General features: G+C 37.4%; 1 protein-coding gene across 1 annotated transcript; it reads right to left on the bottom strand.

Annotated features, from left to right (window-relative positions):
• Positions 1-459: 459 nt before the first annotated feature.
• On the bottom strand, positions 460-19,232 carry LOC136261517 (uncharacterized). The gene is made up of 2 exons (XM_066055526.1): positions 18,089-19,232; positions 460-1,817 (listed from the first exon to the last, which is right to left on the bottom strand). The coding sequence occupies exons 1-2, from the start codon at positions 19,145-19,147 to the stop codon at positions 717-719; spliced, it is 2,160 nt and encodes a 719-aa protein (XP_065911598.1). The 5' UTR covers positions 19,148-19,232; the 3' UTR covers positions 460-716.
• Between the last annotated feature and the right edge of the window lie 41 nt (positions 19,233-19,273).

Raw genomic sequence — 19,273 nt, 5'->3', positions numbered from 1 at the left:
TACTGCCTGGCTGACCAGTCAACCCAATCAGTAAGGACAGAACCACTGGATGTAATTTATAGACATACTTGAAGATTTTGATGATAATTGCTATACGGACAAGTCCTAGAGAATATGCTTATTAAGTACCACAATCAAAAACTTTTAGTTGATGAGAAGATGGACTAGATGGATCCTCACATTCATTCTAGTCTAATGCAGGTGAGGCACAGGCACAGTGTCTATTCTACCAATGATAAGACTACTCTGTGAGTTTCTAATTGTTTCATGTGTCTTGTGTACCTCAAGTTGACAGTTCTCTATACCAGTTAAAACACTGCATAGGCTTGTGCTATACGTCAAATATAGCACTCATAGTGTGGTTTCAAGACGAAATATAGCACTCAGCTTTTCCTCATGCTATATTTGTCTCTTGCCCACTCTTTTACATGTTCTATTTGATCAAGAGTTCCTCTCAATTATTAACTCTTGATTTGATGTATAGCACTCACAGCAGTGTACATACGTATATAAAAGTAATCCATTCAATGAACAGTACATAGTTTTTACATAAAAGTATGTATCAGATAATGTCAATGTAAAAGATGCCATTGCACAAATACACAGCCTGTACTTACCTAAATTATAACCTATAGCATTTAAGTACACAAAATTTACTCCTGTAATACAACATCTATATCACATGTACATACGTACATGCTACATACACCTTGCAATCACATGTTTGAATATGCCATATTTATTTTCTGCACACAACAGCTATCGATTGTTTCATCATGAAATATAACCAAAATGACGTTTGGAGTATTTTGAATAAGTGAAGCTGATATCACTTTTATGGTAGATGAAAATTGATATTGATAAATTGGAAAGGAATTTGGATAATGCATCACCTCCATAACTGTTTGACTAGTAGGTAAATTTTTAAAAGTAACTACAACCACCATTTCATTTTGTACAGAAAGGAAACAGTTGTTCAATAAAGGATCTTCAAGAAACCAACATTTTTCAGATAAAATATTCTGTTCAACTTTATTAATTTTCTCAGCATCTTCATTCAGTGGAATCCAACTGATTTTATCTAGATTAATAGTGTGAACAAATGCTCCTCTTTTTTCCAGTACACTGCTGCAGTAAATTTGATTTGAAACAATTACACATGATTGAATCTGGTACTTAATACTGATAAGTTTTTGTTCTTGAGGCCACTTTAGTTTTATCCACCTCCAATATCTTCCATGTAATTTTGAGGGCGAAAACAAATATATCACAATGGAACATGTTGGCATCTTTATGACAGCCTGGTTTAAAATACTGACAAGTATTACCTCCTCATTTTCTTTTACAACAGCCACTGAATTTTTGAGATGCAAAAAAGCAGCATCAAATTTTGATGCTGACAGTGTAAATAATTCCCATAAATAAGCTTCCATTTTATTACTACTAGCTGTTATTTGGTGCTTTTTATCTGTTGTTAATTGGTACAAGCCCAACTTAAATGCTTTAGTGGCTCTATCAAACTGTCCACCAAGTATTGTGATTTTCTTTGAATAAACAAACATTGTAGGGCATACATCTTCTTTTTGGTTAAGAATGCATCGTACACTTTCTTCTTGCCCTTTCAGTAAATTATAACACTTAATAGTATACTCTGGCTGTTTATCAGCCAGTTTACTTCTAGCGTGATCATTTCTTGGCATACAATGTATGTGCAATTTACCTCCCTGAACAAAAGGTAAAAAGTATGAACGTTGGCAAGAACAATGAATTTTAAATGCATCATCAATTGACTGTGAGCTTCCATTCCTGGAAAAATTCTAAAAGAGCATTCAAGAGTATACAGTATTTAGACTACAAAGCTTCATAAGAGTATAAGTAATACTAGCCGAACTGCAAAAAAGTGCAACTGTCTAGAGTAATGACAAAAAAATGAATGTAATTGACATTGGTTAGTAGCTACCCTTTGATACCATATTCGTTCCTACTTTCTGTTGGTCACATCTTCACAGTTTGGCTCTTGTAGACTAGTTACACATACATGTATTGTAAACCACACCACATATGCAATATGATTCCCTTGGCATTGAAATTCTTGGTAACAGGGGCGGAGGAAGTAGTTGATATAAGGGGGGGCTGGGCTGACCCAGACTTAGTCTCTGGTTTGGTATGGTGAGACCAAAAAAAAGAAAGGTTGCAACCAGCTGACAATAGCTGCCCACCTCACCAGCTACGCATTCATAGCTGATAAACAACATAAAAATCCTTACATAGCTCGCTAAACACTGCTCTAATACTATGACTGCCTTATTAGAGTGACTGCTCTATTAAAGTATCTCGATCTTTATCACAGTTTTCAGCCCCACCAAGAAGGATAACTTCAGCATGGTAGGGGGGCTAAGCCCCCTAGTCCCCCCCCCCCCCCTTCCACTACCTATGCTTGGTAATAATATATACTGAAAATATTAAAAGTAGGGATCCAAGTGATAAAGCTATTGAAACAGGAGATATGGATGATGGTATTACAACATAGCCCTGTTGCAAGCATCACCATGTAACTTTTTTTTCATTGTTCATCAGGGCTTTGTTGTAATACCATCATCATTCATACTGTATATCTTTTTCAATAGTTATTATTGCTTGAATCCTCATTTTAAAATCAACTAAACATATGCCAACAGCATTGTGGGGTGAGCCTGAGAAATTACAGAGATAATTCATTGGTATGTGAATGGATTACCATGTGCAATGTTGTATATATTTGAGTATTTCTATTATTTCTATAGTCTGTAGTTCATTGACCAGGTGGTCTCTTCTGTGGTGTGCATAGCCTCAATCCTGATGTACCTCTCTTCACTGGTTTCTATGGCCATTTGTTGCTTTGTACAGATATGCATAGTCTCTGATCTGACCTCATGCTACTGATCCATTCCTTGTTCTAACCAACAACAAGCATGCCTAGCTCTGTCTCTTCATTTCCTCAACTTCTCTTCTCCTTGTTCAGGTGTTGTACTGTTTGCATACTTGAAAGGCAAATCCATGTCATTTTATCGTTTACAGCTGTGACACTTACGGACACATACATACACACACATTAGCTGCACCGTACTTATCATCTATGTGGGGCTCATTCAGACTTGCCCCAATATTTAAATACATTAGTTTGTTTAGTGTTTTTGTTATAGCATATAGCTATGATACACATGTGTAACTGTTTTATTAGAATATGAGCATAGCTATTGTCTTCAGATGACTGCTTTATTAAAGTATTTCGAGTGGGCCTCAGATGACTGACCATACCCCTAGTAGCACGAATAATGATTGAGTACCATGACACATCCCTCAATCATCTAACCATACCTGTTGTGATTAGTCATATTGACCATGCCTCTTGCTGTTAACAAAATGAAAAGAAGGTATGGAAAGAAAATATTGCATAGGATTGCGGCCCAAGAAGCCGGCTCGCAACACCCGTGAGTATAATGACAGGAAGAATGAAAATGCAATTTTCGCACCTCCGTAGCTCTGTGCTTCCTTGATGAAATGACGATTTTTGCTGTGGACATGCCCTCCAACTTCAGCACTCCACATTCCAAATTTGAGCGAAATCACTTCCAGCGTTTCCAAGATATGTGACTTCAAAAATTGGCTTAGTTTCTTCATTTTTCTTCTTATTTTTCTTCCTCTTTTCGCACACTTACAAAACCTGCTATAAAACGTGAATGCCATATCTGATTGCCTTGAAATTTGGCACACAGAAGGGGGTATAAAGGTGCATCTCGGTACCAACTTTGTCTGGAATACGATAAACAGACAAAGAGTTATGAGCGATTATTCACGAAAAATAACGCCAATATGTTGTCACGCCTACAGGGTAAACCGCGTATGGGAAGAAGCTGAAAATCGGTGGGTGAATAGGTTAACTATTGAACCTCAAACCTTTTGTGGTTTGAAAGAAATCGAGCTAAAAACCAGGAAGATACAATGAAAAAATCAACAGTGTGTAACAATTACAGGGGTGGATCCAGGGGGGGAAAGCCCCCCCCCTTCACTTTTAGGCTTTACTTGATCAATATGCTGAGTATTATATTGAAATTTTGTCTTAGCATAATTATATGATCACTAATAATACAAATATTCATAAAACCACCTTATAAGCATCTTTTCAAGGTATTATCAGTGGATTTATGCTAAAGTTTATGCAACAAGGACCCGGATCAGCATTGGAGGTGTACAAGATCAAGATACTCTAATAGAGCAGTCAGCTAACTACTCTAATAGAACATTCACTGGAAGCATATAGTTGGTCCTGTTATGGAATTTTTCCAAATCCTCCTGCACCTATACATACAATGAAGAGCATTGGTCTGTTTAAAGGGCTTCATTCGTCTACTTATGTAGTTAATATGTATGGCAATGCTTAATTCAGGTACACAATTTTCATTGAAAATGCTCTCAGATTCAATCTTGTATTGTTCAAATTTCAAAATTTTCCACTTTCAACATTATTGTTCTAACATGCACCTATTCAGTGTTGTGCAATTGTGAGAGGGTGCATCATGTACTTGGTTGTCAGTATCTACCCAAACTTTTCCATTAACAAAATGCTTCAGAGAGTCATACATATAATCTAAAGGCAGTATATAAAATATTTACAGGCAGAAAATATTATGAATTTTATGTGGAAATGTCTTCAAATTGCAGTATTTTAGCATCTATTTTTCAAAAATTTCCTGGGGGGGGGCATGCCCCCAGACCCCCCTAGTTCCAGCATGCTTTGCATGCTGGGAAGTGTGCTTTGCACATCTCTACCCAAGAGATTAGTACCTTGAGTTAGCCCCCCCCCCTCTTATAAATCCTAGATCCGCCCCTGAATTACGCAATCGAGATTAGCAAATAAAAAACGACTGCTTGCCACGCCTACCAGATAACCCGCTTGAGGTAATGCTTTGAAAATCTTTGTACAGATGGAGTAATCATCTTAGAAAGGCTCATCAATGGTGTAGAAGAATCAGACTTAAAGCCACAGAGTTATAACACAAAATCCAACTTGGTGCAGCGAGATCGAGATACTCTAATAGAGCAGTCATCCTTATATAGCAGTCACCCTGAAGAGAATTCAAGAGATCAGCTAGAAACAAGTAACCTGTATAGAGATCAGCTACAAACAAGTCACCCTGTAGAGAGATCAGCTACAAACAATTCACCCTGTAGAGAGATCAGCTACAAACAATTCACCCTGTAGAGAGATCAGCTAGAAGAAGTTACCTTGTAGGGAGTTCATGCAACTATGGAAAGAGATAGTTCAGCTAGAAGAAATCACCTTGTAGAGTTCAGCTACAAAGAAACCACCATGTAGAGAGTTCAGCTACAAACAAATCGCCCTGTAGAGAGATCAATAGAAGAAGTTACCTTGCAGAGAGTTCAGCTACAAAGAAACCATCATGTAGAGAGTTCAGCTACAAACAAATCTCCCTGTAGAGAGATCAGCTAGAAGAAGTTACCTTGCAGCGAGTTCAGCTGCAAACAAATCACCTGTAGAGAGTTCAGCTACACACAAATCTTCCTGTAGAGAGATCAGCTTGAAGAAGTTTCCTTGCAGAGAGTTCAGTTACGAGGAAACCACCATGTAGAGAGCTCAGCTACAAACTAGTGACCTTGTAGAGACATCAGCTAGAAGAAGTTACCTTGTAGAGAGTTCACCTACAAAGAAACCATTCTGTAAAGAGCTCAGCTGCAAACAAATCACCTGTACAGAATTCAGCTACAAACAAATCACCCTGTAGAAAGATCAGCTAGAAGAAGTTACCTTGTAGAGAGTTCAGCTACAAAGAAACCACCATGTAGAGAATTCAGCTACAAACTATATAGTGACCCTGTAGAGACATCAGCTAGAAGAAGTTACCTAGTAGAGAGTTCAGCTACAAACAAATCACCTGTAGAGAGTTCAGCTACAAACAAATCTCCCTGTAGAGAGATCAGCTAGAAGAAGTTATCTTGTAGATAGTTCAGCTACAAAGAAACCACCATGTAGAGAGTTCAGCTGCAAAGAAATCACCTGTAGAAAATTCAGCCACAAACAAATTGCCCTGTAGAAAGATCAGTTAGAAGAAGTTACCTTGTAGAGAGTTCAGCTACAAAGAAACCATTCTGTAAAGAGCTCAGCTGCAAACAAATCACCTGTACAGAATTCAGCTACAAACAAATCATCCTGTAGAGAGATCAGCTAGAAGAAGTTACCTTGTAGATCGTTCAGCTACAAACAATTCACCCTGTAGAGAGAGCATCTAGAAGAAGTCACCTTGTAGAGTGTTCAGTTAAAAAGAAACCACCATGGAGATTTCTGTAATAAATATATGTATTATATATATATAACTTGTGCATTTACTGATGAAATATTTAAAGTACATCTACTTCATCTCTTCTTCTTCCTGTGGTAAAGAAAAAAAAATAGGTTAATAAAGTCCCAAAGCCGGCCATAGGGTATACAAATGCAAAAAGAAATGAAATCTAATCCAAGCTGTAAAAAAAGTGTGCGGCCCTCAAAAAGGCTATGGTGAAATAAAGATGTGAAATCCAAGGTGGCGGCCAAGAAATGGCTGTGATGGTAGGTTAATGGTAAAAATTTTAATAACGACAATCCAGGTGAATTTTTGTGCCACTTGGTCTTGGCACAAAATTCACTTGAATTGTCATTATTAAAATTTTTACCATTAACCTACCATCACAGCCATTTCTTGGCCGCCACCTTGGATTTCACATCTTTTTTTCACCATAGCCTTTTTGAGGGCTGCACACTTTTTACAGCTTGGCTGTTTTGGATTAGATAGTCTTATCATGTAGCTACAATTACCATATAGTAGAAAAACAATGGGTACATAATATTATCTATGTGAGTATGGTGTCCATGCAGCAGCCCGAGCACTTTAATTTCGTGGCATCTAAATGTATACAGAAAATCAACACCTCAATATGGTTCATGAAGGAGACAACCAGCATGGTTGAAGATAAAAGGGATGCAGAGGACAAACACTCATTGGAACCCCAAGAGCCACTGGAAAGTTTGTTATTGTGGCATGATGTAGTGGTCATATGATGCATCGTTTAGTCTCTAGCTTTGTGACTGTGGTCAGGCAGGCAGACTAAATTCAACCGGTTTGGGTGGTTTATTTTTAAATTCAGTATTAAATTTTTGTTCTTTTCTAAGGCTAAATCTGGCAATAGTAACACTAAGACTATAGTATGTTCACGTTGAGCTGAATCCTGAAAAACAGCTAATAATTTTAAGTGGATTTTTTCTCAACAGAGGTAACATTTCAGCCAACCAGATGAACAGCAAAGGTGTCAACAACAGACATGTACGGTTTGGCTCCACTACAAGTTCAAGAAAGGGCTGTAAATTACACTGTACTTATATTGCTTTCCCATAGGAAATGTATTGTGAAAATTTTGATTGGCCGTAAATATTATGTCAAACATTTGAACAAAAAGATTTTGAAATACTTTTAGCGGGTCAAGCAGTACTACAAATAAGCCAAATTTCAAGATCGTGTGTAATTGCATCCATGAGTTATCAAATGTTTTTGAGGATCCAACTCAACGTGAACATACTATATTCTGTAAAAATGCTTTTCGTCATGTAAGATATTTCTATAATGCCATTGGCAATTTGGAGAGTGTGCATCACTTTGGAGAGGATCCCTACTATGCAGTTTTCCATACTGTATGATATCATCACATACATACAACACTTATTGCTGCAAAGATTTCATACTGAGTGTCACTGGTACCAATTCCTCAGATTCCACAGGTAATTTGGAAGGCATCGTAAAATACCAGAGTGGGTTATTTTCTGGGATAATTTCAAAGTACAAGAGACAAAATCTAATTTTTAATGTTTTAAACTCTTTGATGAGTGCATATTTCAATATCCTGGTGAATATTTAATTAATGGTTATTAAAAAAATTTGACTTACTGATGGAATGTTCACTTCTTATCATTTCGCAGTAATTGTACATTACACACTACTTCAGTCCGGCTTGTTTTGGTGCCTTTATTAGGGTGTTACATCGTCTCTGCTCTAACTAATACTTAGTTATGCATAAAGTTTTTGGTACATTCATGACCAAAAAGTGCATGACCCTTGCATATAAGGGATTTTCCCACCGAGTTACGATAATTCATCTCCTGTTTTGCTACTTTTTATTGCTTGGATCCCTACTTCATAATATTTAAATTAATAATTTCTAATATACTAGTTTGTTTGGTGGTTTTGTTATAGCATACAGCTACACACGTGTAACTGTAGGAGCTTATGAGCTGCCGAGACGGCGAAGGAGCAGGAAACTGAGTTCCATGACAATTCATATTACATAACAGCGTTGGAAATGAACTACTTACGTCACGTGCAAACGGTTACATAATTGACATGTGTGATTCAATGTGTAACAATGGATGCTCCAGCTGCACTAAATTCACTGCCATAACAAAAGAGAAGGACCTCAAGGAAGACTCAGCCAACTTAACCACCATCATGCGTCACCGCCAGCTACCTTCCTTGGCTTCTTCTATGACACCTTGGGGTCTCTTCATTGTCTAACCACACATGATTTGGCACTGGTCCGTTCAATGTACATCTCCTTGTACACCATACAAAGCTCGAAACTTAAGTGGGAACACTGCCATCACCTTGTAATGTCATCACACACCATTCCATATATAGCTTCAAATAACAAGATTGTGCTATCTTTATATGGAAAATGATCAGCGATTGATTTGGATTGTGATGGCACCCGGCAGGCAGTGTAAGTTTCATACTCCTTCGCCTCCTTTGGCAGCTCATAAGCTCCTGGTAACTGTTATATTAACTTAGAGTATCTCGAGTGAAATCACCTACCAGGGGTATGTCACTATTTCATGCTTTTATTGTGCTAGCATTCTTGAGCCAACAATAATGGGGTGTGTCGTTGTGATAGATTCTTAAGAAGCAGTACTCAATTGTTATTAGTCAACCTAGATCGTGTTAATAGGCGTGGCATGAACCTATCATGAAGTTACAGGTATCTATGAGCGTAAGTGCTTAAATGTGACCATATTTTGGAAAACCATACATTTGGGCACATGCAAAATTTGTGGGAATCCTCAATTGAAAATTTCAGTGATTTATATTTAAATTAACTTTTTTGCATATTCTGATAAAGTAATTATTAACCCTTAAAGCCGCATAAAACTTTACAAAACGCATGCACGGCATCCACATAAGCCACTATAGTGGCTATTGATATTTATCAATCAATAACTCATATACGGAAGGTCACACAGATTTGGAATTAAGATTTTCGGAATGCTGACATCACAAAGAATAAAATGGTGTCCAAGATTTACTGATTCTGATGCTCCTTTGCCATGTTATGACAGTTTAAACACAGGAGTGTAAATTCACGTAATGTTTTAGAAAAGAAGATATTTTTGAGGTTTGTAAACACTGTGAACTCTAGTCGTGTGGAAGGTGTTTCTGTCGATCTACACGTTGATATGGTCCACTGTGGCACAGTTCAAGCAGCGTCGCTTTCAGCAAGTCCCTCAAGATTAGTCATCTTATTTTCAACTCCATGAGCGAAGTGTTCGAGTGAGCTGATGGCGATTATTGCCGATTAAGGACAGATTTTCAACTGAAACCACATGAAGAAGACCGTGAAACACAAGGAGAAATAGTGCTAACTGTTTTATTATTGATATCTGTAAGTATATAACACTTTCTGTTATGAAGCAGTTGTTGGTTAACCATCATGCGTTTTCCGTGCATTTTTTTATATTGCCACTATAGTGGCTTATGCGCCTTTAAGGGTTAAGCCTTCTTGCTGTGAAATTTCACACCCATAGCTTCTTTATTCTAGGAGATATACTCAATTACATCAAGCCATGTAGTAGTTTCACAATGCATGGGACAGCAATTATCATACAAATTGGGTAATTTGTTCATTCCCAAAACCAAACATTGTCTTGTCTTTAGACAATTATACAAGTGATTTAATTGAGGAAAAGCACAAAGAACACATGATTAAACTCTAAAGGATCTCTCTTTATCCATTTTAGATTGTGAGAAAGGGGATCTTTGTCAACAAAGTGATTTGTCATCAATTTGTCACACCTGATCACTATACACTTCTATAAACTGACAAGTACACAGGAAAATTTCCTAGAGTAGGGACCATAGCACATCGATAAAAAGTACTGAAACAAGTTGGAGTAGCGCATGATATTAACTCACAGTAAAACAATAAGAAGTGTTATATCCCTACTGTACTCATGATACCATAATGGAAATGCACAGTAGGGATATAACACTTCTTATTGTTTTACTGTGATTTAATATCGTGCACTACTCCAGTACTTTTTATCGATGTGCTATGGTCCCTATTCTAGTTGAAATTTTCAAATTTTTCTGTGTACTTGTTTGTTAACTTTTTTGTAAATAATTATATGGACTGGTGAACCCACACATCTGAAATGGCACCATGTGCCCCAATTATCATCTGAAAAGTGAAGTATCCATTATGCTTCGTTGTCAGCTTTGTTCAACCAGTTACGCAGCATTTCGAATCAAGAACTGTTCGAAAAGCACTTCTGCAATCCACACATACCAAAAGAAATGGTACCACACACCCCAGTTATATCAATTATCATCTGAAAAGTGAAGTATCCATTATGCTTCGTTGTCAGCTTTGTTCAACCAGTTACGCAGCATTTCGAATCAAGAACTGTTCGAAAAGCACCTCTGCAATCCACACATACCAAAAGAAATGGTACCACACACCCCAGTTATATCAATTATCATCTGAAAAGTGAAGTATCCATTACACTTCGTTTTCAGCTATGTTCAACCCGTTACACAGCAGTACGAATCAATCACGTGCTATCGCCAAATTGACATTTTTCACTGTCAGTAAAGATGAATGGGACACAAAGGAGGACACTGGTAAGTCCATGAAGAATGCATTGTACGCACTGCAGTATGCCAAAAGGCACCTGTCGGGCTGAAGCGATGTCAAACAGTGAAAAAATCAAGCCCGTAGCCTTAACCGTTATCAAGTTACACTTGTCTGAAGGCATCAGTCAGTCAGTTACTTACTTACTCAGTGAGTAGAAAATTCTGTTAAATAAATTATTATTAAAATTCCGTAACAACTTGTTGAAAGCGTTTCGGGTCAATCTGAAAGCTTGTTTGGGCTTATTTCTACCTAACCAATACTGCCTCATCTTCATCAGGGGAAATTGAGGCTGTTTTTTGGGTAATATTATTTTGTGGCCATGCCTACTCCTTTGTGGACTCTACTATACAGTTACTATGGGCAATTGGAAACAGTGAAAATGGAAACTGGAAACGGAAAGTGGAAATGGAAAACGGTCAAATTGTCATATAAATGTACCCAAAGTAAAACCCTTGTTTAGTGGCCACCTCTTAAAGACCACCTTTTTACAAGGACCACACAAAGACCACATTGCAATTACATCTCAAAATTGCTAAAATATACTTAATGACTAGACCACTTCATGGTCACCTTTTATAAAGACCACCCTCTGTACAAAGACCACCCCTTCACATTGTAATAATAGTTAAGTTCTAAACATCAATTTCATGACTTGATCAAAACAGCTAGGTCAGCTAAAAATACTAGACTCTTAAGGTCATCATCTCCTTATGAGACCTTATTTTTTACTTGCATGGATCGACTATATTTTTGTGTGACACATTCTGGTACAAACTAATTATAAGCAAAACAGATAGCCAGATCACTTGAGTGAAGTGTGTACCAAAGTATGGAAGATGACATTGACCCCTTTGTATGGGTCATGAAATACATGTTTGGAGCTTATCAATATCACCATTTGCAGAGGTGGTCTTTTAAATAGATGTTCCTTATAAAAGGTGACCATGAAGTGGTCTAATCAATTAGACCATCAAGTATGCCTTAGCTGTCTTTAGAACTTAATTATATGTGGTCTTTGTACAGAGATGGTCTTTGCAAAATGTGAAGAAGCTACCTCCAAGTGTGGGTTTTACTCTAGGATTCACATTTTGACAAAGCCATAGATGTTTGGAACTTAGTTATTATTACAATGTAAAGAAGTGGTCTTTGTAAAGAGGGTGGTCTTTATAAAAGGTGACCATGAAGTGGTCTGGTCATTAAGTATGTTTTAGCAATTTTGAGATGTAATTACACAATGTGGTCTTTGTATGGAGGTGGTCTTTGTAAAAAGGTGGCCACTAAATAAGGGTTTTACCGGCTCTGGGTACATTTATATGACGATTTGACCTTTCCATTTCCACTTTCCATTTCCACTGTTTCCAATCACCCAGTTACTATCGTACTGTATGATAATGAAAAGTTAGTTTGTTATGTATTAGATAGTAAATTAGCCATATCTTTGGAATGCTTAAAAGTATCATCATAAAATTTTCACACAATGTAGATAAGCACTCAGTGCTTCATTGCAGCTATAAAAAAGAAAATTGGTCCATGTGCCCAAATGTATGGTTTTCCAAAATAGTATCACAAATAAGTTTGCAGCATCTGAATATGCTGTGCTCAAGGAAAGTGTTGACAGAGAAAATTAATGCCTCAATATGGTTTCATTGTATCATACAGTATCATACAGTATGATAGTACTGTATAGTAGGGACCACAAAGGAGTAGGCATGGCCCACAACATAACATCAGCCAAAAACCAGCCTCAATTTTTCCTGACGACGATGAGGCAGTATTGGTTAGGCCCAAACAAGCTTTCAGATCGACCCGACACACTTTCAACAAGTTGCTATGGAATTTTTAAATATATATATATATTTAATGGAATTTTCTACTGACTGACTGCCTGACTGCCTTCAGACATGTGTAACTCGATAATGGCTAAGGCTACGAGCTTGACATGCACTATGCAAAGCAAGTTAAGATTTTACGTTCCATTTCATTGTTTGAATATTATATAACTTTTAATGCATTATTTCTCCTGCTCAATTTGTTGAATGCTCTAATTAGAGCTTATGACTGTCCTTTTAGGGTATGCACTTGCTATACACATACGCTTGACTTCATATTATAACTTACTCTCTGATCGTTCATTAGATTAAAATTCTGTTTTACTAGCTATAGGTACAGTAACTATTGGCTCCATTTCATCTTAGGATACTTTACAGCTGTTTTCTACTAGGGTTTCCTAGACTTGATAATCACCTCATACAGGCTCTATCTTCTGTTTAGACTACAGAAAGGTGAAATATTCAAATTTCATTGGCTACTCACAGGTATCTGTAGATCCCTTGTTTATATCTCAATAGATCCCTGGGGCAATACAAAACATGGCGTGCAATGCTTAGCAAGTTCAGTTACAAGTTACAGGGAGGTGTATTGGCCAGCTTGTTTCTACAATGATATCATGTCACAAGTGTGGAGGACTTGGACTGACCGTTTATAACATACCGTCATTTGATTATAATCACTTGTAATCTTATCATTGTAATCTATACCCACCCAAAACAGCTTATAGCTGTAAAAAAAGTGCGCGTCGAAGTAATAACTGCAACAAAAAGTAATGACACCATATGCAGCCATAGATATATGACTCCTAATAGGGAATGGAAATGGCATCACATGTCTGAAATAAGCTTGTTTTGAATGTTACAGGTGGTTTCCGTAATTTGTATCGTATACTAATTTAATTGGCCCGTAATGAAGTTTTAAAGGTTTTATAAGAGTGATATACTACTTAAGAGCAAAGTGTGCTACCATCCTACTAGCTTTATTCCACAACTTTGTAATTAGATTAAAGCTTGAAAGACAAACGGTTACACTAGACAGCAGCTGTGGAGAGTTAGGAGAACAAAAACTCGACGGTACAACAATACCTAGCCAAGTTGTAACCAAGGAAATACGCAGTGTTTAAAGTAGAGATGTGGCTTACAAACCATACTGTTCAATTCTAATGACCAATGGGGTTCTAAAAAGCCATGTATCGTCGATACCAGAAGGTGTACACAGCTGCTACAGGAACAGAAACGTACCTTGGTGTAGAAGCGATACCAAAATGGCATGATATTACAAAATTTTTTCTGTGGGAAAGGCCAGTCAGTGACTTCCACCAAAGCAACTTGTATTGCTCTACCTTAGAGAACTTTCATATTCTACTAAACCTACACTGATAGTCTACAGTAAAGAGAAATATTAGTCTTTTCATGCTCTTCAAAGCAGTAACAAGTGAAACGTGCCTCGTATCTAACCAGTGACGTCAATTGTACAGGTAGTATACTGGGCGTGTGACGCCATTTCCAATCCCTATTAAGAGTTGTATATCTATGGTGCAGCCATGTGCTATATCCATTGTCAAAATATGAAGACATTTTTGGGCTTGGTTATGCCTAACCAATACAGCCAAGTTGTCATGAAGGGAAATTGAGACTGGTTTTAGGGTGATATTTTTGGCTGGAAAAGCCCAGTTCTGCATGATCCCTAATAAACAGTACAACCATACTGTATGATAATTGGGCAAATACAGTACAGCTATGAAAGGCATTTTACAAAAGCAATCCTTGGAAAAATACAACACTCAGGGGTGTCTTGAAACTAATACAGCTTTCGGTTTGCCTCATGCTAACTAAATAACCTTTTGACGTATCCCACTGTGCTGTATTTTCTGCACACATGCATGGCAGAGCTTTTTAAGAGTAATAAATACTATCCTTGGCACCCTACAAGGACAACTATGTATTTGTTGAATGCCCTTAGACCACAGTAAGTTGATATACTTGAATTTCATTGGCTACTTACAGGTATCTAAATCCTGTAGATCCCTTCCTTATGTCTCAATAGATCTCTGTCTCTGGAGCAATACAAAACCCGGCAATTACTTTCCTGTAGCACAGCATTGGCAATGCATGGACATCACATTTCTTGTGGTACAAACAGCTGGGAAGGTACAACAAGCAGCCAGGAAGGTAGATGAACGAGCTGTAGTCTAAATTAGTCGTTGAAACACAGGGTTCTACAGAATTTAGAAACCCTCAGGCCCTGTAGTAGCACCCTCACTTCACTCGTGCACCACAACGCAGGGCCTTTCGGGTTTCTAAATTCCGTAGAATTGATGTCTAACTATTATATAAAAGTTGTTTGGGGAGCATTTTCAGAAATGTACAACACACATACTTCAAACTGCTACACAAAAATTTCCTCAAAGAAAAACTTCCATACCTAGCAGAACACAACTGCCTGCTTTATGCTCGCATGACTTTGACTAGCTGCAAGACATCATATCCCATAATTATTTACTTGGTTAGATACCATGGTATTTCCAGAAATCTATGTGATGACTATTCAAAATCAGCCATCATGCAATACTCAAAAAAAAAATTTAAGCCTTTATTCTCAAAATTGATTGCAAAGCATTCTGTGACTTGCATCATAAAGCCAACCAAATGCTTACTAAGTGTTAAAATTTCATTGCCATAGCATATTGGCATAAAAAGTTATGAGTCAAGGAAGTTTGAAAGAGAAGGCAAAATCATGTGCTCACCTGCCCTGTTTTTGGTTTTTGAAGGCCCAGTCACCCTTGTCATTATTTCATGTAGGTTATCCCTGATCAAAATAATATACACATGGCCTAATATAAGTTTTTGAAGAAAGCCTGCAGTTTCCCATGCTTGCATAATAGCAAGTGAGTCATCCAAGTGGAACATGAGTACTTTTGTTTGATATACACGCACTCGCAACAGTCGTCATGGTTGTACGTATACATCAGGCAAATCACTCATGCCCATGTTACAACTATTACTTAAATGTTTAGTGAGGGCTGCAATTGCATGGCCATAGCGTGATAGCATAAAAGTTGTGAGTGATGAAACATTAGAAAAAGCAGACAAATGACCATGCTCTATTATTGTAGGGGCTGGTTACAATACTACTTTTGGCACTGTAGCCTATGAACAGAAAGCAGAGCCAGTGTGAAGTGGAATATGAGGAGTACAGCAATAAAACAGACTGAAACAAAACTAGATGTAGTACGTAGCTCATTAATAGTACCATTTCATAAGGCCTCAAAATGAGTTGGTAATGAGTATTATATAATTATCTGTTTGGGACCTATATATGCTATATGGACAAGTCACCATAAAATCTTCTGATGATTTCATTCTATTGTTTACATAGAACCAAGCCCAAAAGTGCTGACCTATAATACTTTCAGAAGTTCCCACAATAATTAAATTGTTTGGTATTTAGAACTGATCACCTTATTAATTGATGTATACTTATTTTTAGATTGAAATATGTGGGCTTCTATATATAATACAGTACAAATTCTGAGTTACAAGATGGCTTATCAAACAGTACAGCATAGTACTTACTGTATATAAGAGATTATAAGTACCTATAATCTCTAATCAGTAAGCACCGTGATGGAAATAGAGCAGTTTGGCCACATGAGACTGGAGTATATACCTATGCTGTACAAAGAATTGCATGGGATAACGCCCTTAAATGATCAGAACACACCCTCAATGAATAGACCTCGGTGACGACACCCCTTAATAATTTAGTTACAATCAACTGCAGGTTTTCTATAGAAAACAAGACTTCACATTGAACCACACCCCTAGTCTGTTGTGTAGTTCAGCAGCTATACTCTAATGCAGTCATAGCCATACATATAATATAACATAACTATGCTATATAACAGTTAATAGACAAGTGCAATTAAAAATTATCAATTGAAAATGAAGTAGGGTTCCAGTGATAAACAGTAGTGAAACAAGAAGTATGGCAGCTACGTTGAAAAAAATTATGGAAAACAAGCTAGAAGAAAAACATAAAAATGGGTTTTACTTACAGAAAAGACCCCTAAAAGAATCTACAGAAGCCCAGGGAATGTCAGCGAACTGGTAGATGCCCCCTGCAACAGCGAGATCTATTGCCAGGGGCACACATTGAAAAATGTATTTTTCAATATAGTTACCACCTTGAGTATCATCTCTTGTTTTACTACTTTTTAACCAAAAGTTTTTTTTTCGTGGACAAAACAAAATAACTGACAGTCATCCATCTACACGAGTATCAAGCAACTAGTTATGTGTTAGGGTTGGTATGCCCCCAGTATTTGACTTTAGGGTAGTGTTGCACCTATAATTGGCTCAATAATCGGTATTGGGCCGATATTGGTTACTACCTGACTAATCAGTTTTGATTAAATCAAAGCAGATGTTAATCTCCACTGCTCTGTGCAATATAGTGATGTGGGGGAGGTTAGACATAAGGTATTTGGCATTATATTTAAGTTATGTGTTGATGGTTTAGCAGTGACTACAAGCAATAATAAACTGTCAGGTTTTAGGCCATTCCCAACAGTAAACCGAGGCTTTACATTTCTATGTAGTACTAGCCACTTGTCTCAGCTGTATAGCAGTAGTAAAATGTACTTAAAACCTGTATACCATGAATAACTTTAGTTGTGGTACACATCTAACTAGCCTAGAATGAACTGTGTATCAGTGGTTATGTCACTAATATGAGTCATTTAATAATGATGAGGATGAGTGTTAGTAGTTGTCCTGATTATTCAACTATAGGGCACATGTCAGTTTTACTGTCGGTTCATAGCGGGTATGGCTTATTGAACCGACTTTCAGTTCAGTATCTACTGCCTTAATAAAATTATGACCTCTATCCGAAATAACATCACAAATGCAAAATGGCATCCAACAGTGGGGAGTATTGCTGGAACCCTACTTCATTTTAAAATTTTAATTCAGTACACTAGTGTGTTAATTACTGCTGGTCATTTCTAGGTTGCATTAATGTTCTTTGATAATCTAGATCAACAATCCTGGCCTGGTTTCAACCTTTACATGTACAGTATGTAGAGCTTTGTGGCTATGGCGATTATGTTGTTTAATAGATATCATGGTGGTTCAGTGAACTATTTGCATTACACATTATCATATGTATTGGTCTCTACATCAGTAGTTACAGGAAGATCATGGTAAGCATTAATTGCAACATTTAATTATGTACAACTTACTATACTTATACATTCGTAGCTTACCTTAGGTATTAAGGGTGGCAAAGATGGGCTGTCGTGTTGGCATTTTTGTGTATTTGCTTTTGGTTTAGCCAATTTTTCTTCAATTTTAGGTAAAGTTGTAACAAATGGATTGCTAGTTTTATAATTGGCATCATCATCACTCCACATCAAAAGGCGTCTTGTAGCTTTCCGTACAGGTAAATTATCACAATGGTGTGGACTACCTGAAGATGATCGAGATTCAAAACCATCTTCCTTATGGAGCACAGCACTTGTGTCTGAAACATGACTAAGCGAAGAGTCAGTGGATGCATAGCTTACATTGCCTATGAAACTATTCTGCTCTGAATTATTACTAGAATTTCCTATGGATAATGTACGCCGCCATGGTGACCACCCTTTCCCTCTGTGTATAAATGATGAGCAAAGTTCACTTTGTTCATCTACTTTGCTTTCCAAAACTTCTAGTCGTTTATCGATTTCAGCTTTGAACTCAGAAAATTGCTGTGATATAGTAGTCATAAGTGACTCCAAGTGATGGTTTAAGACTACAGTCATTTGGGAAATTCCTGAGTGTTGGCTAGCTATAACAGTTTGAGCAGATGAGCCAGTGGAATGTGACTCTGAAGGATCACTGACGCTGGGATCGCTGTGAGTGCTTTCACAATCCTCAATAAACATTTCAGCCTCAAAAGTGCGACGTTTTTGTTGCATATACACTCTGGGCTTTAAACTAACTGGTTCACGATTGCATTTAGTTCCGCTGACTGCCATAGTGCTGTGCTGCATAGCGTCAGCTTGACTCAATTTGGTCCATAACGATCGATGTCCTTTATGGTGTTTTTCCTCTTCGAGTGCTTCCAGAAATAAGGCAAACGCTCTACACCCCTTCGTTTTTAGTATGTGATAAAATTCACAGTTTTTCTCGATGCTTGATTTGTTGCTGTTTTGCAGTTGATCAGTCTCATTCAAAGTGAGTAACTTTCTCCTCGAAAGGCAAGGGAGAAGATATGAAAGATTTATGCTTTTCTTTATTCCCTCGTAATTATCACTGAGTATGTTTTCGTGATAATAATCCATGACGGATGCCGGAGTAAGTCACCGCGAGACAACACAGAACTTGCGCAGTATATGATCCTAATACGCCCACCATGCACCGGTCTAGTCTGGCGCCACGGCCCAGGCGCGTGACTCATTGCTGTGCAT

This window comes from Dysidea avara, chromosome 7, assembly GCF_963678975.1.
Source record: "Dysidea avara chromosome 7, odDysAvar1.4, whole genome shotgun sequence".
NCBI lineage: Eukaryota > Metazoa > Porifera > Demospongiae > Dictyoceratida > Dysideidae > Dysidea > Dysidea avara.
Note: the sequence above shows the minus strand (reverse complement) of the source record. Positions and strands in the feature narration are given on the sequence as shown.